This window comes from Eschrichtius robustus, chromosome 5, assembly GCF_028021215.1.
Source record: "Eschrichtius robustus isolate mEscRob2 chromosome 5, mEscRob2.pri, whole genome shotgun sequence".
In the NCBI taxonomy this organism is placed as follows: domain Eukaryota; kingdom Metazoa; phylum Chordata; class Mammalia; order Artiodactyla; family Eschrichtiidae; genus Eschrichtius; species Eschrichtius robustus.
Window position 1 is genome coordinate 123,166,056 of NC_090828.1, and position 22,760 is coordinate 123,188,815.

The following is a 22,760-nucleotide window of genomic DNA, read 5'->3' on the forward strand; positions in this document are numbered from 1 at the left end:
TAAAATTTAAGTAAAAGAAAGGGATAGAGGGGAAACCTGTACCTTGAGAGATTTAAGAAACCTATCAAATCTTTAATAATGGGAAAGGATAGGAGAGTTTTTCTATCCCTTTGTGGAGGAAAGGAAAGGGTTGACATTGGGATGGAGCACATGAAGGCACTTCTGGGGTAGTAAGCAAAGTTCCCTTGTTTGATTTGAGTGGTAGTTACAAAGTTGTTTACCTTATAATAATTCACTATGCTATAAATTTAGTGGTTTTACATGTTTGTGTTTCATTTTATAACAATTAACAAAACCCACTTCCTCCGCACTTCCGCTGTTGGGGGGCACGGGTTCAATCCCTGGTCGGGGAATTAAGATCTTGCATGCCGCGTGGCATGGCCAAAAAAACTCAACCAACCAACCAAACAAAAAACACAAAAAAACCCACTTCATTTCATATATGCACAGTTACACTACAGCACTAAAGAATATCAAATAGATGAAATAGAACAGGACCCAAAGGATAAGGTCAGAGAATCAAACAGAAGTGAAAGACTGGAGTTATCTAGGGAATGGTTTATGAAGAGTTGGAACTTCAGCTCAGTCTCACAACCTCACAGGTCAGGATCACATGCAAAGTGAAGGGAAAGCATCACATGGAAAAACAGGGATGCACAATGCGTAAATCCTAAGACTGATGTATGGCTGAAGGAGGAATTGGGGCCTAACTCAAAAGAGGACTTCACTGGATTTCGTCCAATGAGAAAAGCAAATCAAAATCTGAGAGTATTTTCATTATTCACTTGTATACTCATCTCCTCCTTAGAAATCACTGGCATCAATACTTAGTGTGCCCTATTTCTGAAACACATTAGGAACATTTCTTAAACATATTAGACACAAGTGAGAACTGCAGCATGCGATCAGGCTAGGGATCTAGGTTCAAATGCCAATCACATAACGGCTACTTTCTGGACAAGTAACTTAGTAATTGCATCTGTTTCCTCAGGAGGAGAATACTTCAGCTGCCATAGTAAAATGCCTATTACATAGTGGGATTTTTTTTTTTTAATAATTTATTTTCTTTATTTTTGGCTGCGTTGGGTCTTTGTTGCTGCGCACGGACTTTCTCTAGTTGCAGCGAGCGGGGGCTACTCTTCGTTGCAGTGTGTGGGCTTCTCATTGCAGTGGCTTCTCTTGTTGCAGAGCATGGGCTCTAGTTGTTGTGGCATGCGGGCTCAGCAGTTGTGACTCACGGGCTATAGAGTGCAGGCTCAGTAGTTATGGCGCACGGGCTTAGTTGCTCTCCAGCACGTGGTATCTTCCCGGACCAGGGCTCGAACCCGTGTCCCCTGCATTGGCAGGCAGATTCTTAACCACTGTGCCACCAGGGAAGCCCTACAGAGTGGGATCTTAATAAATTTTCATCCACACAATTTATAGTTGAAAAGGAATTTAGAAATCATCTAATAATCTCAAATTTACAATCCAGGAAATGTGTTTGGTCAGTACATACCATTTTGAACATAAAAGATACAGAATACATCCATTATCGCAAAAAGTTCTACTGGACAGCCCTACAGTATTTCCTAGTAGCATTAATGGATTTTGAACATAAGATTATTCTTCGACTAATTGCTTTATTAAATTAAAAAGCAGAAGCATAAGTGCGCTATAATATAAACAACCACTCAGATTTCAAAGACATTTTACTTTAGCAGGTAAAGGAATGAAACATGCTGATTTAACTTCTATAAAACGGCCATTGTACAGTCATCTCTCAGTAGCCACAGGCGGGGGATTGGTTCTAGGACCCCTCCACATTGACCGAAATCCATGGATACTCAAGTCTCTTATATAAAATGACGTAGTAATAGCATATATCCTACGCACATCCTTCCTTACACTTTAAGTCATCTCTAGATCACTTATAATACCTAATACAATGCAAATGCTATGTAAATAGTTGCTGGTGTGGGGTAAATAAAAGTTTTGCTTTTTGTAAATGAATTTTTTCCCAAATATTTTTGATCTGCAGTTGGTTGAATCCACAGATGCAGAACCCACAGACATGGAGGGCTGACTGTATAACAGATTATGAGCCACAGGGGAAACATCAAAATTTAAACGAACAGTCTTCAACTTTAGCAGGCATCAGTATCACCTGGGAAGCTTGTTAAGGTAGAGGATCCCAGGTCCCACCACAAATATTCTGATTACATAGATCTAAGGTACAGCCCACTAAAGCATATTTTAGAGGAGCATCCTGATAATTCTCATGCCGAGCGTTGGTGAATCACAACTGGCACATCACAAAAGCTTTACACATCAACTGCTTTTAGTGAAAATTTTCAGGGCTATGAAAAGATTCCTAATAACAGATACTTGAGGCAGAAATAGTGATAACTGCATGAACAATGGAGTCTAGATCTGGGTGCGATTTTTAGCTTTTGTCACTCTGCTGCTGTGTGACTTCAGACAAAGTGTTTAACCTTTATGATTCTTTTCTTCCTTATCTGGGGTAAGAAAGAGAATATCAACCTTAAGTAAATGTTTAGGAACCACATACCAAAATAAACCTAACAAGGAAAAACAAACGCCAAAACCCAAGAATCTCTTCCCATGAAATCAGTAAATAAATATAGGTAGACATTTATCTCCAGATAAACATAAAGGTAATGAAATAAAGCAAAATTAAAGGCTGGTAGATTTGAGTGACAGAAAAATTTATGTCAAAACCCACCATAAACAAAATTAGAAGCCAAACTACTAAAATATCTTCTAATATGATAAGATTCATAACAAGCTCAAATAAGAGGCTAAGAAACACATTAGTACTTAACAGAAAAGCAACATTAACAAGCTAAATTTAAACTTTAAATTTTAGAAATATCGAAACGTTTCCCTAAAGCCCCCAATTAGAAAAAGATTGCAAATGTGATCTTTGTCCTTATGGTCCTTGAAGAATTACAGATGAATAGTCTATTTCTTACTAGAACAGATAAAATTCACCAAACACTCAAAATTAATCTAGTGACGATAACACCGCTTTTAGTCTCACTTCTTAACTCTTTAGGTTAACGCATGGTTTCTTCAACCTCAGCCCTACTGACATTTTGCACCAGGTAACTTTTTGTTTTGCAGGAACACGCTATGCATCGTAGGATGTTTAGCAGCATCCCCAGCTTCTATCCACCCGATGCCAGTAGTACCCCTTTCCCATCTGGGACAACCAAAAATGTCTCTAAACATTGTTAAATGTCCCTTGGTTGGCAAAGCTGCCTCTGGTTGAGATCCACTGGGTCAATCTATACTATCCTTTTCTGGTGCCATATTAAAAATTACTTCTCCAGAAACAGCCACATCTAACCCCAACCAGGACCAGTCCAATTCTGTATGTTCTCAATATTGCTGTTGTGTGCTGGATCTAAGAACTGTGAAAAAAACAAACAAAAACCCTTTTCTGTGCTGGAAAAAATACACACATATATGCCTGCACAAGCAAAAACTATTTCTGAAAGGGCACACAGAAACTGTGCACAGCAAATGCTGTAGGGCAGGGGGCTTAGGCACCTGGATGGGAGGGAGGTTTATCATATCCCTTTTTCTACTGTTTTCATTTACCATGTGTCTGTTAGTTTTCAATAATAAAACATTTAAAATGTGTCTATGTGGGGAGGATGAATATAGAGGAAAATGTAGAAGAATTCACTCAACAGACCCATGAGCAACAAGATTTGATACATTCTATTGACGAACTATTGCCAAATATCAACTTTATGTGAGGTACTGGTGAGTATAGCCAAAAAGAAAGGAAACAAAACCTCCCTGCCCTTTTGGGGCGGGGAGGGGGGGTTACATTTAACTTTATCTAGATTCCTATGTTTGAGAGAAATGTAGGGCTTTCACAATACAAATTTAAACAAAATCCTTAACTAACCAAATTGCCCAAAATGTTATTCTTTCACAAGTGGCAATTGTTTATGACAATTTTATGAGCAATTTGAGTATAAATAAGCAACAGTTAGTGTTAACTGGATGAAATCTACCATTAAAAAATCTTGAATAAATTTCTATGCAAAGACTATTAATAAAAATTAGAATGGGAGAATGCTTTATTATCGGACAAAGAACAGGGATTGTGGGCACTCTTCTAGAGAGAGAAAGGAATGGCTTTCCTTTAAATCATTGAAGTCTTTACAGGGGAAGAAAGGAATGCAAAAAGAAAATCTTTAAATTTTCAAATGGTATCTACTACTCAAGAACCAAGTCAACTGAGAAAGATTAAGACTGCAAGCAAAAAGTGATAATCAAATTTTAGCACAAGCAAATACAAGTTCCTTTATGCATATCAGCTGACTAATCTTAGATGTACTAAGTGAAACTCAGATATGACATAGATGGTGCATTCTTAGATGTCATCATAGTCAAAAATCATTAGTTCTGAATACTGCCCTTAACTTACTGTGTACTCTTGAGACCTTAAACACAACTACATTTAAATTTGGCATATTATAATGTTTCAATTGCTGCAGCTCAAAAAAGAGGCAACAGAACTAAAGAAAGAGAAGATTAAAATGATCACATGAATTGGAGAGAGATATGAGACTAGACCATGACCAACAAAAATACTAAGAGTGTGTTCTTTACAACCTCATCTTAGAGAACTCAAAAGACTTGGAATTAATATAAGAAACAAATGCATCATAAACTTGACTAACCAAACTAATGAACAGAGTTTCTAGGAAAAGCTGGGTCAATATCTATTCTACGACTGACACTGGGGAGGATGCTCTCCCCCAGTACATACTTTGTGGAGGCACTGCTGGTTCCAGGGCTTTTTTATATACTTCATTAGATTAAGCTTGAGCTTGATCCAGCAAGGCCATTCTTCAATTACTAATCTCAATTACATAAACCTCACTGCATCCAGGGAGCAAAGGATAGATTTATCTAATTAGGATACATATAAAAGTCATTTTCTGCTGGTAGCCATCCAACCTTCTAAAAAGAGAAAGTAACAATGATAAAAGACAGCTCTGTTGACACTAACTTTTAACACAAGACCAACTTGACCTTTAGGGGATTTTTTACTTTTAAATTTGTTAATGTGAAATAATAAAATAAAGCCACATAAATATTTTTAAATCTTTTAACATAATGAATGCATATTTATTATAAAACTAAATATATGTTGTTACTAGCATCTTTAAATTGAAGCTTGCTATGGTTTAATTTACCGAATGGTGTTCAATTTACTTAGTGGTGGAGACTCATGCTTTTTTAAAGTCTACCATGACATTCCATTATAACCTTGTAAGAAAAATTTTCCCAGTGATGTTGGGGAGTATGAATTTGAAAGTGACTCACATTCAATTTGAGACCACCCCCTTCACCCTAAAAGAATAGGAAAAAAAAAAAAGATAAAAGAGTGAGGCTGTGCAATTGATGCAAGTGTACCAACACAAATAAATATTAAAACCACTTTTGATAAAACAGCAAAGGTAAAAAAGACAATGGTTAGATATGAAGGGTGCAATTTACTTCTCAAAACAGAAATTAGCATCAGATTTCAATTATTCTCCTAATAATTACTCAATGTAAAACACTGAAGTTTGCCTTTATACACAGAAGACAGAAAGTAGGGTAATAAAAATGAATACTCTAGCTTTCTTATTAAACGATGGCATTTAAGTAAAATAATAAGAGTTAGAATGCAAGTGACCTGGGCTTCACCAGTCAACTTAAAGTTACAGCTGTGAATTTTGGCTGTTAAGTAAGGTTTTGCTTTAAAGCGCACCAACCAGGCCATAGAGACAAATTATGAAAGACGGAGGGTTCAAAAAGAGAAGTGTAGTCTTGTGGTGAAATCATTACTGAAGTAGAAAAGTAAGCAAATGGGACATCTGTAGCCACATCAAGAATTTCTAGAACTATTTTGATTTGTGATTCCTACCAGCATATTCCAGGGCTACTTAAGGGAAGCCATACTTACATTACTATTCATCAGTTCACTACTGCCTTAGGAGACAATTTAAATAAAAATGTATTTCTCTCAATCTAAATGTTGTACCAAAAAGGCTTCCTCTCTCTTCCATAACACTATCACTGACCTAAGTTCTGTGTACAAGAAATAACTGGGAAAATATAAACAGAGCAAGAATCAAGTAGATTTAAAAGATGAAGAGTAGAAGCAATGGAGACTGCAAGAGACCAAAATGTATACTGTTTAATAGAAACCTATGTGCCAATCTGATAAACCAAATCAGATTTATGATCAGAAGAGATTAAAATAGGAATCAATCTAAACTACAAAGTTCTTCCTTCCAACTAAAAAAAAGGACCTTTTCAAAGACTGTTTTCTTAAAAGGTCCTAATGACAATCCACAAATTGCATAAAGTCTTCCAGGGTCAACTTTTCCACACTCCTTTCAGAATAGCATTCTATAAATAGCTGTGAGCAAAAAATATGGTGAGAAATAAGGTAGAGCTAAATATTTCTAAACAATATGCAATTTTCCTTGTTAACAGGTACAACACAGTATTCGTGTTTCTCTGAAAAGAACAGACACCGAAGCGCCGTTTTCATAACTTAAAATGAAAATTTCAACTAAACGCCACTACTCAGTTTGTCAAAATTTACAGAATATGTTCCAAATCAGTACTTTAGTATTGGAAGGCAACATTTACTTCAAACTAATTGTACATACACAGACACACCTCTGACGTAGTATTTCTGAAGCAAGACACCATTCAAACCACCAAAAATTTAAGTAGACAACTAATGCTAAAATGTGATAAACAAGAACGTTTTACAACTTAAATTGTGTTAGCAAATGAAATATTTCTGCTAAACATTTAACTCTTTCACAGGGTCATTTGAAAACAATGTTACAATTAAACTAAGCCCAATTCGCAGTATTTGAAGCAATATGAGTCCAATACAATTAAGATGTACAACAGAATGACTGGATTTTCTACAATTACACTGTACATATAAATTGTTCAAATGTTGAGTATAAAATTTAAATGAATACCAATGTAATAAATACTCTTTGAGAAAAGAAATGCTTCTGATTTATCTCTTAGCTGAAAAGACCTGGCAGAGCCTGACACAGCGCCTGGCAGCCTGTCAACACAAATTAAAAAACCAACCAACCAACCAGAAACCCCGCATTTGAAGCAAAATGTTTATCACGCGATTCACCTTCACTGTTAACTTAGAACATTAAATACAATAGTAAAATCCACGACCAACTTTTTTTCTGCATATCGATTATACCTTAAAATTTGGTTGTTTCAAAAACAGATAATAAAACAGTACTTACATTTCTATTGAATTTGGTGAAAGAATGGTGCATGTAAAACCTGTGCATATAAACAATCGCAGTGTTTATTGTAAGCTGAGAGCTGGAACGTAACGTTTAGGAAATATCGGAGAAAAACAAGATCTTTTCCAAAACAATTCTGAAGGAAAATTCCCGATCTACCGTTCTTTTCCAAGGCCCCCGTTCACTCAAAACCAATCCCCAAACTGTAATAATAAGGAACTAAATACCCACAGGATGGTGGCGTGGGGGCTGGCGGATCGAAAAGGCTCCACACCGAATAAATAGCAGGAATAATAACAAACGCCGAGCATTCCACTCCAATACTGCTATTAAGCGAGCCCAGGAAGGATTTATCAATGGCTACGACTAAACCGAAAATCAAACAGTTGAAACGCGCGCGCGCACCCATGCAAAACCATGCCAAGAACATAAAGACGTCCCGTGCGCTCCCAAGGTACACGAGAACAGCCATCAAACCGGCGAGGAGAGCGGGGAAAGGCTGCAGAGAACACTTAACGCCTTTCAGCATCTCCCTCCTAGCTCTCAACCCCTTCTCGGACTAGAAGTAGAAGCAGCCGCCTCTTTTCTGCGATAATCCCTAAGATTTCCCTCTCGCCCGGGCGGCACTCCCATCCCCCGCCGTCACCACGCGCGGCCCCAAATAGATTACACAACGCAGCCTCCCGGCCCGCATTCACCGGACTCCCTTCCTCCTCCCCTCCTCCGCCGCCGGCCGCTCGGAGCCTCCAGAACCCGAACCTGTCTTCCCTTACGGCGCGGCCGAGGCCCAGTTAAGACCGAGGTGGCGGCGCCATGTTCGCGGGGCACCAGGCCCGGCGACCGGGCGAGCAGTGAGGAGGACAGGGCGTGAGCGGCGGAGGGCCAAAAATAGGAAAGGATACACATTGAGACGCTGTCCCATGTCCTGGATGAGGTTGGCCGCCTGCTGGCGGTACGAGAGCTCTTTATCCGCCTCCACTCCGCAGCGGCGGCTCGGCGTGTTCTCCAGCTGTTCCCGAGTAAAGAACCAGCGAGAAGAAGCTCCACGGCCCGACGCCATGACACTTCCTCCTCCGCCCGCTCCCTCACCCACCCCCCGCCCCTCCCAGCTCGCGGACTCCCAGCCAAGGCCGCGCGACCCCGCCCCACTCCGCTCTCCGTAGACCACGCACCGCCCTTTTTCACCACCGCCGCCGCCCGTGCGCGTGCGAGGGGGCCGCCCTACCGGCTCGCCCTAGTCTTTTGCTTTCTTTTTCCTGCCCCGGGCCTCGCTCTCGCGCACGGGACCACAATGCTCCGCGCCGCTTGTCATTTGGAGGCGCCCAAAGGTGGGGGTAGGCTGGAAGGGAAAGGTCGGCGCGGTGCATGCCGGGTCTAGGATTGGCTGGGAGAAGGGCGGGGAGGAGAGGCGAGAAGAGGCTGGTTTTGGGTCGGGTGGCGAGAGACGCGGGCGGGCGAGCGAGCGGGTGGGCGGCTGCGCCGTGGGGCCTGGGCGTGTGCTCTGAAATCCCGGCTGGTTCTTGGGCCGGGAGTCTGGCGGCGCTTTAAAAAAGAGAAGAACCTTCTTCTGTCGCAGTCGCACGCCACATCCTCCATTTTCCTCTAGCGTCGGTTTGCGCAGTCTCGTAGGCTCCCGACTCCCAAGTCCCCGACGGACAGCCTCCGCCCAACGGGCGGCTCTGGGAAGGACCTACCTGGGAAAGGGTGCATAAGAAATGTTTCCCCCGCCGCCCCCCTCCCCCCCCCGCCTCCCCTCCCCCCCGCCTCCCCTCCCCCCCGCCTCCCCTCTCCCCCGCCTACGTTTGTGCCGCACTTCAGTTCTTTTTTCCTACATTATTTTGTTTGAATCCTACGACCACGCAGGCCGTGGGTTTACTTTTTTAATTGCTTGCCAAAGGTTATTTGATTAGCAACCAGAGGAGCTGAATTTCTAAACTAGGTTTGGAGTCCCTATCTGTAGTGTGTTTTCAAATCACTCTGTGATTTGAAAGAGAAGGTTAAAGAGAAGCAGATAGTGTAAAAGGAACTGAGTTAAAAAGTTATCAGTGTTTAATATGGTAACACCGCACATATCTATTGATTAACTCTTTATCCTGTCCCTGCAAGAAATTTTGCAGACTGGGAGTCGGTGGGTCTCTGGCTCTGAGCCAGGAGCGCCTAATGTGTGTGAATAAAGTTGCTAAGTTTTAAATTTTAGCTATTTGCCAAAGATACAACGTACAGGAAGACATACTTTTTTTTTTTTTTGCATTGTGATATCAGGATTCCTTTTTAAATTAATTTTTATTGGCGTATAGTTGCTTTACAATGTTGTGTTAGTTTCTGCTGTACAGCAAAGTGAATCAGCTATAAGTATACATATATCGCCTTTTTTTTGGATTTCCTTCCCATTTAGGTCACCACAGAGCATTGAGAAGAGTTCCCTGTGCTCTACAGTAGGTTCTTATTAGTTATCTGTTTTCTACATAGTAGTGTATACGTGCAGGAAGTCATACTTCGAAAGCAATTAATACTACTTTTCATTGAGTTCTTGATTACATCTCCAGGCTTTTGTCATTGTTTCGGGGCTCCCATGCTCAAGGTACTAATATACCTTGGCTCTGCCTGCCCCCGTCAGGCCACAGTGTTGAGCTGTTGATTTGGTAGGCAGCTATCATGAACGGTTGTCTAGCTTCTTACCTACCTTGCCTCACATCTTAGGCTGCTTAAAAGTTCCAGGATAGATGGACTTAAACCAACATTTAAGAAATGTCTACCTCCAACGCTCATTCATGATAAAAGCTCTAACAAACTAGGAATAGAGGAGAACTTCTTCAACTTGATGAAGAACGTTTATAAAAACTTGACAGCTAGCGTCATACTTAATGGTGAGAAACTAGAAGCTTTCCTGCTAAGGCATGGATGTCCCCGTCACTGCTCTTTTCAACGTTGTATTATAAGTCCTGTAAGAAAAGGAAGTCAAAGCTAAGCAGATTGGGAAGAAAGAAATAAAACTGACTTTGTTCACGGATAACGCAATTGTTCATGTAGAAAATCTCAGAGTACTAAAAAAACTGGAACTAGTAAGTGGCTATAGCAGGATTATAATATACAAGAGTCAATTGCTTTCCTGTATACCAGCAACGTATAATTGAAATTTGCAGTTAAAAACATAATACCATTTACAAAAAGTAATACTTAGGTATGAATCTAAAATATGTACAGGATCTGTATACAGAAAACAACAGAACTCTGATTAAGGAACTCAAAGTAGATATAAGTGGAAGGATATTCTGGGTTCATGGATTCGAAGGTTTAATATCATTAGATGTCAGTTCTTCCCAACTTGATCTGTAGATTCAAATGCAATCCCAATAAAAAAATTTAGAAAGTTATTTTGTAGATATGTGCAAATCGATTCTAAAGTTTACATGGAAAGGTAAAAGACCCAAAATAGCCAACACAATACCAGAGAAGCTGAACTGACTTTACCCGACCTCAAAGCTACAGTACCAAAGACAGCGTTTGCTGGCAAAAGAATAGACACATACATCAGTGGAACAGAATAGGGAGCCTGGGAATAGATCCACACAAACATGGTCAACTGATTTTTGACAAAGGAGCAAAGGTAATTCAATTGAGAAAAGATAGTCTTTTCAGCAGATAGTGCTGGAACAACTGGACGTGTATGGAAAAAAAAGAATCGAGACACAGATATCACAACTTTCACAAAAATTAACTCTAAGTAGATCATATCCCTAAATGTAAAATGCAGAACTTTAAAACCTCTGGAAGATAACATAGGAGAAAATGGAGGTGACCTTGTGTTTGGCAGTGAGATTTTTTTTTTTTTAATTTTTATTCGAGTATAGTTGATTCACGGTGCTGTGTTAGCTTCAGGTGTATAGCAAAGTGAGTCAGTCATACATATATCCACTCTTTTTTTAGATTCTTTTCCCATATAGGCCGTTACAGAATTGAGCAGAGTTCCTTGTGCTGTACAGCAGGTCCCCTCTAGTCATCTATTCTATATATAGTAGTGTGCATATGTCAATCCCAACTCATCCCTCCCCCACCCCACTTGTCCCCTGGCAACCCTAAGTTTGTTTTCCACATCTGTGACTCTACTTCTGTTATGTAAGTAAGGTCACTTGTACCCTTTTCTTAGATTCCACATATAAGTGATATCGTATGATATTTGTCTTTCTGTGTCTGACTTAAATTCACTCAGTATGACAATCTCTAGGTCCATCCATGTTGCAGCAAATGGCATTATTTTGTTCTTTTATATTGCTGAGTAATATTCCATTGTTATATATGTACCACATCTTCTTTATCCATTCTTCTGTTGATGGACATTAGCTTGCTTTCATGTCCTGGCTACTGTAAATAGTGCTGCAATGAACATTGGGGTGCATGTATCTTTTCAAATTATGGTTTTCTCCAGGTATATGCCTAGGAGTGGGATTGCTGGTCATATAGTAGCTCTATTTTTATTTTTTTAAAATATTCATTTATTTATTTGGCTGTGGCAGTTCTTGTTTGCGGCACACAGGATCTAAGTTGCAGCATGCAGAATTCTTCGTTGCGGCGCGGGCTCTTTGTTGCAGTGTGCAGGCTCCACTCTAGTTGTGGCGGGCTCCAGAGTGTGCAGGCTCAGTAGTTGCAGCACGTGGGCTCTCTAATTGTGGCACATAGGCTCTAGAGCGCACAGGCTCACTAGTTGCAGTGCGCGGGCTTAGTTGCCCCACGCGTGTGGGATCTTAGTTCCCCGACCAGGGATTGAACCTGTGTCCCTTGCATTGGAAGGCAGATTCTTAACCACTGGACCACCAGGGACGTCCCCAGTAGCTCTATTTTTAGTTTTCTAAGGTACCTCCATACTGTTCTCCATAGTGGCTGTACCAGTCTACCTTCCCACCAACAGTGTAGGAGGGTTCCCTTTTCTCCACACCCTCTCCAGCATTTATTGTTTGTAGATTTTTTCATGATGGCCATCACCGGTGATAGGTGATACCTCATTGTAGTTTCAATTTGCATTTCTCTAATAATTAGTGATGTTGAGCATCTTTTCATGTGCTTTTCTGGCCATCTGTATGTCTTCTTTGGAGAAATGTCTATTTAGATCTTCCACCCATTTTTTGATTGGGTTGTTTGTTTTTCTGATATTGAGCTGTATGAGCTGTTTGCATATTTTGGAGATTAATCCCTTGTTGGTTGCTTTGTTTGCAAATATTTTCTCCCATACTGAGGTGGTCTTTTTGTATTGTTTATGGTTTCTGTTGCTGTGCAAAAGCTTTTCAGTTTACTTGATCCCATTTGTTTATTTTTGTTTCTATTTGTATTACTCTAGGAGGTGGATCAAAAAAGATCTTTCTGCGATTTGTGTTCTGCCTATGTTTTCCTCTAAGTTTTATAGTGTCAAGCCTTACATTTAGGTCTTTAATCCACTTTGAGTTTATTTTTGTGTATGGTGTTAGGGAGTGTTCTAGTTTCATTCTTTTACATATAGCTGTCCAGTTTTCCCAGCACCACTTATTGAAGAGACTGTCTTTTCTCCATTGTATATTCTTGCCTCCTTTGTCATAGATTAGGTGACCCTGGGCGCATGGGTTTATCTCTGGACTGTCTATCTTGTTCCATTGATCTATATTTCTGTTTTTGTGCCAGTACCATGCTGCTTTTTTTTTTCCCAAGATTTTTTTTTTAATGTGGACCATTTTTTTTTCTTCTTTGTTTTTAAATTATAAAAAAAAATTTATTTTTTTTTAATGTGTACCATTTTTAAAGTCTTTATTGAATGTGTTAAAATGTTGCTGCTGTTTTATGTTTCGGTTTTTTGGCCCCAAGGCATGTGGGATCTTAGCTCCCTGACCAGGGATCAAACCCGCACCCCCTTCATTGGAAGGCGAAGTCTTAACCACTGGACTGCCAGGGAAGCCCTACCATCCTACAATGCTTTTTTTTTTTTTTTTTTTTTAATTTATTTATTATTTTATTTATTGTTTTTGGCTGCGTTGGGTCTTCGTTGCTGCACATGGGCTTTCTCTAGTTGTGGCGATCGGGGGGCTACTCTTCGTTGTGGTGCACAGGCTTCTCATTGCAGTGGCTTCTCTTGTTGCAGAGCACGGGCTCTAGGTGCGCGGGCTTCAGTAGTTGCAGCACATGGGCTCAATAGTTGTGGCTTGCGGGCTCTAGGGCACAGGCTCAGTAGCTGTGGCGCACGGGCTTAGTTGCTCCACGGCATGTGGGATCTTCCTGGGCCATGGCTCGAACCCGTGTCCCCTACATTGGCAGGCGGATTCTCAACCACTGCGCCACCAGGAAAGCCCCCCTACCATGCTTTTTTGATGGCTGTAGCTTTGTAGGTAGTCTGAAGTCAGGGAGCCTGATTCCTCAAACTCCATTTTTCTTTCTCAAAATTGCTTTGGCTATTTGGGGTCTTTTGTGTTTCCATACAAATTGTAACATTTTTTGTTCTAATTCTGTAAAAAATGCTGTTGGTAATTTGCTAGGGATTGCACTGAATCTGTAGTTTGCTTTGGGTAATAGAGTCATTTTCACAGTATCGATTCTTCTAATCCAAGAACATGGTATATCTCCATCTGTTTGTGTCATCTTTGGTTTCTTTCATCAGTATCTTACAGTTTTTTGAGTACAGGTCTTTTGCCTCCTTAGGTAGGTTTATTCCTAGGTATTTTATTCTTTTTGACGTGATGGTAAATGGGATTGTTTCCTTAATTTCTCTTTTTGATCTTTTGTTGTTAGTGTATAGGAATGCAAGAGATTTCTGTGTATTAATTTTGTATCCTGCAACTCTACCAAATTCATTGATTAGCTCTAGTAGTTTTCTGGGAGCATCTTTAGGATTTTCTATGTATAGTATCATGTCATGTGCAAACAGTGACAGTTTTACTTCTTCTTTTCCAATTTGGATTCCTTTTATTTATTATTCTTCTTGGCCATGGCTAGGACTTCCAAAATTATGTTGAATAAAGTGGTGAGAGTGGACATCCTTGTCTTGTTCCTGATCTTAGAGGAAATGCTTTCAGTGTTTCACCACTGAGAATGATGTTTACTGTGGGCTTATCGTATATGGCCTCTATTATGTTGAGGTAGGTTCCCTCTATGCCCACTTTCTGGAGAGTTTTTATCATAAATAGGTGTTGAATTTTGTCAGAAGCGTTTTCTGCATCTATTGAGATGATCATATGGTTTTTATTCTTCAGTTTGTTAATATGGTGTATCACATTGATTGACTTGTGTGTATTGAAGAATCCTTGCATCCCTGGGATAAATCCCACTTGATCATGGTGTATAATCCTTTTAATGTGTTGTTGGATTCCGTTTGCTAGTATTTTGTTGAGGATTTTTGCGTCTGTGCTCATCAGTGATATTGGCCTGTAATTTTCTTTTTTTGTTATATCTTTGTCTGGTTTTGGTATCAGGGAGATGATGGACTCGTAGAATGAGCTTGGGAGTGTTCTTTTGTCTGCAATTTTTTGCAGTGGTTTGAGAAGGAGAGGTGTTAACTCTTCTCTAAATGTTTGATAAAATTTGCCTGTGAAGCAGTCTGGTCCTGGACTTTTGTTTGTTGGAAGATTTTTAATCAGAGTTTCAATTTCAGTACTTGTGATTGGTCTGTTCATATTTTCTATTTCTTTCTGGTTCAGTCTTTGAAGACTGTACCTTTCTAAGAATTTGTCCATTTCTTCCAGGTTGTCCATTTTATTGTCATAGGCAATGAGTTTTTAGATACAACACCAAAAGATGATCCATGAAAGAAAAAATTAAGTTGGACTTCATTAAAAATTAAAGACCTCTGCTCTGTGAAAGGCACTGTTAATAGTGAAAATACAAGGAGAAAGTCTTTGCAAAACACATATCTAATAAAGGACTTGTATCCCAAGTATGCAAAGAACTCGTAAAACTCAATAAGAAAACAAAGAACCCAATTTAAAAATAGGCAAAGGATCTGAACAGATACTTCACAAAGAAGATATACAGATGGTAAATAGACATATGAGAAGATGTTTGACATCATATATCATATGGGTATTCTTAGTAGTAGTTTATAATTGCAAAAGCTTGGAAGTATGACTGTCCATGAAGTATGACTGTCCATGACTGTCCATGGGTTGTGTGTTTCTGGAAACTTGTCCATTTCTCTAGGTTGCAAATTTTTTGGCATATAATTGTTGATAGTATTCTCTTACGCTTTTTTTGTATTTCTGGGGTATCAGTTGTGATTCCTCTTCTTTCATTTCTTATTTTGTTTATTTGGGTCTTCTCTCTCATCTGCTTGGTGAGACTGGCCAGAGGTTTGTCAATATTTTTTACCCTTTCAAAGAAAGTTCTTGATTTTATTGATTTTTTTCTGTTGTTTCTTTTTGATCTCTATTTTACTTCCTCTCTGATATTTATTTTTTCCTTCCATCTGCTGACTTTAGGGTTTTTTTTTTTGTCTAATTTCTTCCTCAGAAACCTAAGATGCCATCTTGCAGACTCACTAATAGGTTTTTTTTTAAATTTTTTTTAAAATTTATTTAATTGAATTGAGGATTGGATGATTTGATACGTCTATGCAATAAAATACTAGTCAGCTCTTAAAAAGAAGAAGGCATCAAAGTGCTGAAAGAAGAAAAGCTACCAACCAAGAATACTCTACCAAAAAAAGCTATGCTTCAGAGTTGAAGGAGAGAGAAAGAGTTTTCCAGACAAGCAAAAGCTAACAGAGTTCATCACCACTAGACTGGCCTTACAAGAAATGTTAAAAGGACTTATTTAAGCTGAAACAAGAGGGTGCTAATTAGTTGCAGGAAAACATATGAAAGTATAAGTCTTACTAGGAAAGGTAAATATGCAGTAAAAATCAGAATAATTTAAAGTTGTAAACGTGGTAGGTTAATCACTTACAAAGCTTGTATGAGACAAAAAGACATAAGTAGTAAAAAAAAAAAAAGCTATAACTACAATACTTTGCTAAGAGATACACAAGATAAAAAGATGTAAATTGTGACATCAAAAACATAAAACATTGGCGGAGAGGGAATAAAAATACAGAGTTCTATAATGCATCCAAACTTAAGTTATCAACTTAAAATAGACTGGTATAAAAAGAAGGCAGGGACTTCCCTAGTGGTGCAGTGGTTAAGAATCCGCCTGCCAGTGAAGGGGATACGGGTTCAAGCCGTGGTCCGGGAGGATCCCACATGCCATGGAGCAGCTAGGCCCATGTGCCACAGCTGCTGAGCCTGTGTGCCACAACTGCTGAGGCCCGCATGCCTAGAGCCTGTGCTCCGCAACAAGGGAAGCCACCACAATGGGAAGCCTGTGCACCGCAACGAGGAGTGGCTCCTGCTCCCTGCAACTAGAGGAAGCCCATGAGCAGCAATGAAGAGCCAACTCAGCCAAAAATAGATAAATAAATTTATTTTAAAAATAAATAAAAATTAAAAAGGATACCTTTAAAAAAAAAAAAAAAAAGAAGCCAGCTTTTATGTGGAAGGACCACCAAGGTATTAAGTAGGAAGAAAAAAGGAAGATGCTACTGTTTGGGTAAAATGAACAAAGGAATATGTACATGTAAGTGCTTGTATGATTATAGATTTTCTTTTAATTTATTTTCTCTCTCTCTCTCTCACACACACACACACACACACACACACACACACACACTGTATTTTATTTTTACAAGAGAGAAATAGACTGACACCAAGCATTGTAAATGGATGACCACAACAAAAGCAACAATGATTACAATTAACCAAACACGAAACACACTCATACTGTGTCATAATATTGACATTCAGTCCAGTAATCCTCCACTGTAACAGCTCCTTTACTTTGCAGTGAAAATTGATTTGTATATTTTTTGCCTCTGAGTCCTTGTGGGATTTTTTTTTAATTCAAACAGAAAGTCACAAAATTTATAATCATCCTCATCAGTTCACTCAGTCCAATGTAATTAATTTTTTTTTTATCTTTTGTTAGCACTTTTATGAGTTCATCAGTTTTCCATTAGAGTTCTGAAAATGCTTATTCATTCAGTTCAGCAGTATAGTCAGTTACCAGAAACCTGTACTTGTCAGAGTCTTTTCCATGAATTCCTTGAAGATGAAACCCTTTTATAGGAACATATTTGTATAGATTTTCTTTACAAGAATACACATATACACACAACAGGTAAAATTGGTTCCCACTGGGAGATATACATTGAATTTGATATTTTTGAACTCTTCTAACATGTTCATGTATTGCCTTTTCAAAAATAAACTTAAAATTTTTTATTAGGTACCTAATAAAAGTGCGTAGTGTTTTATATTCAGAAATGAAGACTTCAATTCACTTTTGTTCAATTTTGATTGTAAAGAAGCCTCAGAATGGTGTCTGTAAGCTAAAAAAATATAAAGTGGGTATTTATTTCAATTAAGTTAATCTTAAGTGATTGAATATACTTTTTTTTTGAATTTTTGAATTTTATTTATTTTTTTATACAGCAGGTTCTTATTAGTCATCCATTTTATACACATCAGTGTATACATATCAATCCCAATCTCCCAATTCATCACACCACCACCCCCACTGGCCCCCGCTTTCCCCCCTTGGTGTCCATACGTTTGTTCTCTACATCTGTGTCTCAATTTCTGCCCTGCAAACCGGTTCATCTGTCCATACATTGGTGTCCATACGTTTGTTCTCTACATCTGTGTCTCAATTTCTGCCCTGCAAACCGGTTCATCTGTACCATTGTTCTAGGTTCCACATATATGTGTGAATGTATGATATTTGTTTTTCTCTTTCTGACTTACCTCACTCTGTATGACAGCCTCTAGATCCATCCACGTCTCTACAAATGACTCAATTTTGTTCCTTTTTATGGCTGAGTAATATTCCATTCTATATATGTACCACATCTTCTTTATCCATTCGCCTGTCGATGGGCATTTAGGTTGCTTCCATGACCTGGCTATTGTAAATAGTGCTGCAATGAACATTGAGGTGCATGTGTATTTTTGAATTGGTTTTCTCTGGGTATATGCCCAGTAGTGGGATTGCTGGGTCATATGGTAATTCTATTTTTAGTTTAATAAGGAACCTCCATACTGTTCTCCATAGTGGCTGTATCAATTTACATTCCCACCAACAGTGGAAGAGGGTGCCCTTTTCTCCACACCCTCTGCAGCATTTGTTGTTTGTAGATTTTCTGATGATGCCCATTCTAACAGGAGTGAGGTGATACCTCATTGTAGTTTTCATTTACATTTCTCTAATAATTAGTGATGTTGAGCAGCTTTACATGTGCTTCTTGGCCATCTGAATGTCTTCTTTGGAGCAATGTCTATTTAGGTCGTCTGCCCGTTTTTGGATTGGGCTGTTTGTTTTTTTAATATTGAGCTTCATGAGCTGTTTATATATTTTGGAGATTAATCCTTTGTCTGTTGATTTGTTTGCAAATATTTTCTCCCATTCTGAGGGTTGTCTTTTCATCTTGTTTATGGTTTCCTTTGCTGTGCAAAAGCTTTGAAGTTTCATTAGGTCCCATTTGTTTATTTTTGTTTTTATTTCCATTTCTCTAGGAGGTGGGTCAAAAAGGATCTTGCTGTGATTTATGTCATAGAGTGTTCTGCCTATGTTTTCCTCTAAGAGTTTTATAGTGTCTGGCCTTACATTTAGGTCTCTAATCCATTTTGAGTTTATTTTTGTGTGTGGTGTTAAGGAGTGTTCTAATTTCATTCTTTTACATGTAGCTGTCCAATTTTCCCAGCACCACTTATTGAAGAGACTGTCTTTTCTCCATTGTATATCCTTGCCTCCTTTGTCATAGATTAGTTGACCATAGGTGCGTGGGTTTATCTCTGGGCTTTCTATCTTGTTCCATTGATCCATATTTCTGTTTTTCTGCCAGTACGGTATTGTCTTGATTACTGTAGCTTTGTAGTATAGTCTGAAGTCAGGGAGTCTGATTCCTCCAGCTCCCTTTTTTTCCCCCAAGACTGCTTTGGCTATTTGGGGTCTTTTGTGTCTCCATAAAAATTTTAAGATTTTTTGTTCTAGTTCTGTAAAAAATGCCATTGGTAATTTGATAGGGCTTGCGTTGAATGTGTAGATTGCTTTGGGTAGTATAGTCATTTTCACAATATTGACTCTTCCAATCCAAGAACGTGGTATATCTCTCCATCTGTTGGTATCAGTGTCTTATAGTTTTCTGCATACAGGTCTTTTGTCTCCCTAGGTAGGTGTATTCCTAGGTATTTTATTCTTTTTGTTGCAGTGGTAAATGGGAGTGTTTCCTTAATTTCTCTTTCAGATTTTTCATCATTAGTGTATGGGAATGCAAGAGATTTCTGTGCATTAATTTTGTATCCTGCAACTTTACCAAATTCATTGATTAGCTCTAGTAGTATTCTTGTGGCATCTGTAGGATTCTCTATGTATAGTATCATCTCATCTGCAAACAGTGACAGTTTTACTTTTTCTTTTCCAATTTGGATTCCTTTTATTTCTTTTTCTTCTCTGATTGCCATGGCTAGGACTTCCAAAACTGTGTTGAGTAATAGTGGTGAGAATGGACATCCTTATCTTGTTCCTGATCTTAGAGGAAATGCTTTCAGTTTTTCACCATTGAGAATGATGTTTGCTGTGGATTTGTTGTATATGGCCTTTATTATGTTGAAGTAGGTTCCCTCTGTGCCCACTTTCTGGAGAGTTTTTATCGTAAATGGGTGTTGAATTTTGTCAAAAGCTTTTTCTGCATCTATTGAGATGATCATATGGTTTTTATTCTTCAGTTTGTTAATATGGTGTATCACATTGATTGATCTGCGTGTATTGAAGAATCCTTGCATCCCTGGGATAAATCCCACTTGATCATGGTGTGTGATCCTTTGAATGTGTTGTTGGATTCTGTTTGCTAGTATTTTGTTGAGGATTTTTACATCTATATTCATCAGTGATATTGGTCTGTAATTTTCTTTTTTTGTAGTATCTTTGTCTGGTTTTGGTATCAGGGTGATGGTGGCCTCATAGCATGAGTTTGGGAGTGTTTCTTCCTCTGCAATTTTTTGGAAGAGTTTGAGAAGGATGGGTGTTAGCTCTTCTCTAAATGTTTGATAGAATTCACCTGTGAAGCCTCTGGTCCTGGACTTTTGTTTGTTGGAAGATTTTGTTTTGTTGTTTGTTTAAAAAAAATTTTGTTTTAATTAATTAATTTTATTTATTTATTTACTGGCTGCATCGGGTCTTTGTTGCTGCGCGTGGGCTTTCTCTAGTTGCAGGGAGTGGGGGCTGCTCTTCGTTGCAGTGTGCGCAGCCTTCTCATTGCGGTGGCTTCTTTTGTTGCGGAGCACAGGCTCTAGGCACGCAGGCTTCAGTAGTTGTGGCGCACGGGTTCAGTAGTTGTGGCTCACGGGCTCTAGAGCACAGGCTCAGTAGCTGTGGAGCATGGGCTTATTTGCTCCGCGGCATGTGGGATCTTCCCAGACCAGGGCTCAAACCCGTGTCCCCTGCATTGACAGGTGGATTTTTGACCACTGTGCCATCAGGGAAGCCCTGTTGGAAGATTTTTAGTCACAGTTTCAATTTCATTACTTGTGATTAGTCTGTTCATATTTTCTATTTCTTCCTGGTTCAGTCTTGGAAGGTTATACCTTTCTAAGAATTTGTCCATTTCTTCCAGGTGTCCATTTTATTGGCATAGAATTGCTTGTAGTAGTCTCTTAGGATGCTTTGTATTTCTGCGGTGTCTGTTGTAACTTCTCCTTTTTCATTTCTAACTTTATTGATTTGAGTCCTCTCCCTCTTTTTCTTGATGAGTCTGACTAATGGTTTATCAATTTTGTTTATCTTCTCAAAGTACCAGCTTTTAGTTTTATTGATCTTTGCTACTGTTTTGTTTCTATTTCATTTATTTCTGCTCTGATCTTTATGATTTCTTTCCTTCTACTAACTTTGGGTTTTGTTTGTTCTTCTTTCTCTAGTTCTTTTAAGTGTAAGGTTAGATTGTTTATTTGAGATTTTTCTTGTTTCTTGAAGTAGGCTTGTATAGCTATAAACTTCCCTCTTAGAACTGCTTTTGCTGCATCCCATAGGTTTTGGATTGTCGTGTTTTCATTATCATTTGTCTCTAGGTATTTTCTGATTTCCTCTTTGATTTCTTCAGTGATCTCTTGGTTATTTAGCAAGGTATTGTTTAGCCTCCATGTGTTTGTGTTTTTTACATTTTTTCCCTGTAATTCATTTCTAATCTCATAGCGTTGTGGTCAGAAAAGATGCTTGATATCATCTCAATTTTCTTAAATTTACTGAGGCTTGATTTGTGACCCAAGATGTGATCTATCCTGGAGAATGTTCCATGCACACTTGAGAAGAAAGTGTAATCTGCTGTTTTTGGATGGAATGTCCTATAAATATCAATGAAATCTATCTGATTTATTGTGTAATTTAAAGCTTGTGTTTCCTTATTAATTTTCTTTTTGGATGATCTGTCCATTGGTGTAAGTGAGGTGTTAATATCCCCCACTATTATTGTGTTACTGTCAATTTCCTCTTTTATAGCTGTTAGCAGTTGCCTTATTTATTGAGGTGCTCCTATGTTGGGTGCATATATATTTATAATTGTTATATCTTATTCTTGGATTGATCCCTTGATTATTACGTAGTGTCCTTCCTTGTCTCTTGTAACATTCTTTATTTTAAACTCTATTTTATCTGATATGAGCATTGCTACTCCAGCTTTCTTTTGATGTCCATTTGCATGGAATATCTTTTTCCATCCCCTCACTTTCAGTCTGAATGTGTCCCTAGGTCTGAAGTGGGTCTCTTGTATACAGCATATATATGGGTCTTGTTTCTGTATCCATTCAGCAAGTCTGTGTCTTTTGGTTGGAGCATTTAATCCATTCACGTTTAAGGTAATTATCAATATGTATGTTCCTGTTACCATTTTCTTAATTGTTTTGTGTTTGTTTTTGTAGGTCCTTTTCTTCTCTTGTGTTTCCCACTTAGAGCAGTGCCTTTAGTATTTGTTGTAGACAGCTGGTTTGGTGGTGCTGAATTCTCTTAGCTTTTGCTTGTCTGTAAAGCTCTTGATTTCTCCATCGAATCTGAATGAGATCCTTGCTGGGTAGAGTAATCTTGGTTGTAGGTTCTTCCCTTTCATCACTTTAAGTATATCATGCCATTCCCTTCTGGCTTGTAGAGTTTCTGCTGAGAAATCAGCTGTTAACCTTATGGGAGTTCCCTTGTATGTTATTTGTCATTTTTCTCTTGCTGCTTTCAATAATTTTTCTTTGTCTTTAATTTTTTCCAACTTGGTTACTATGTGTCTCGGCGTGTTTCACCTTGGGTTTATCCTGTATGGGACTCTCTGTGCTTCCTGGGCTTGGGTGTCTATTTCCTTTCCCATGTTAGGGAAGTTTTTGACTATAATCTCTTCAAATATTTTCTCGGGTCCTTTCTCTCTCTCTT

General features: G+C 38.8%; 2 protein-coding genes across 8 annotated transcripts in view; both read right to left on the reverse strand.

Annotated features, from left to right (window-relative positions):
- Positions 1 to 8,392, reverse strand: part of CCNT2 (cyclin T2) — a 46,932-nt gene extending 38,540 nt beyond the window's left edge. For 3 of the 7 annotated variants that reach the window (XR_011074150.1, XM_068545223.1, XM_068545225.1), the window contains exons 1-2: positions 8,216 to 8,392; positions 7,311 to 7,392 (exon numbers count right to left, since the gene is read on the reverse strand). Coding sequence is in view for 4 of the 7 variants with exons in the window: in XM_068545223.1 (XP_068401324.1) it covers positions 7,311 to 7,392; positions 8,216 to 8,373 (240 nt within the window). In the remaining 3 variants the exon portion in view is untranslated. Of the gene's footprint in view, positions 1 to 5,352; positions 5,380 to 7,310; positions 7,393 to 8,215 lie in introns of those variants that run through there. The other 4 variants (XM_068545222.1, XM_068545224.1, XM_068545228.1 and 1 more) reach the window with 2 other exon arrangements.
- A 1,215-nt stretch (positions 8,393 to 9,607) lies between these two features.
- ACMSD (aminocarboxymuconate semialdehyde decarboxylase) overlaps positions 9,608 to 22,760 on the reverse strand; it is an 82,438-nt gene continuing 69,285 nt past the window's right edge. The window contains exon 10 of the mRNA XM_068545234.1: positions 9,608 to 10,255. Within this exon, the coding sequence (XP_068401335.1) occupies positions 10,247 to 10,255 (9 nt within the window). The 3' untranslated portion in view covers positions 9,608 to 10,246. The remainder of the gene's footprint in view (positions 10,256 to 22,760) is intronic.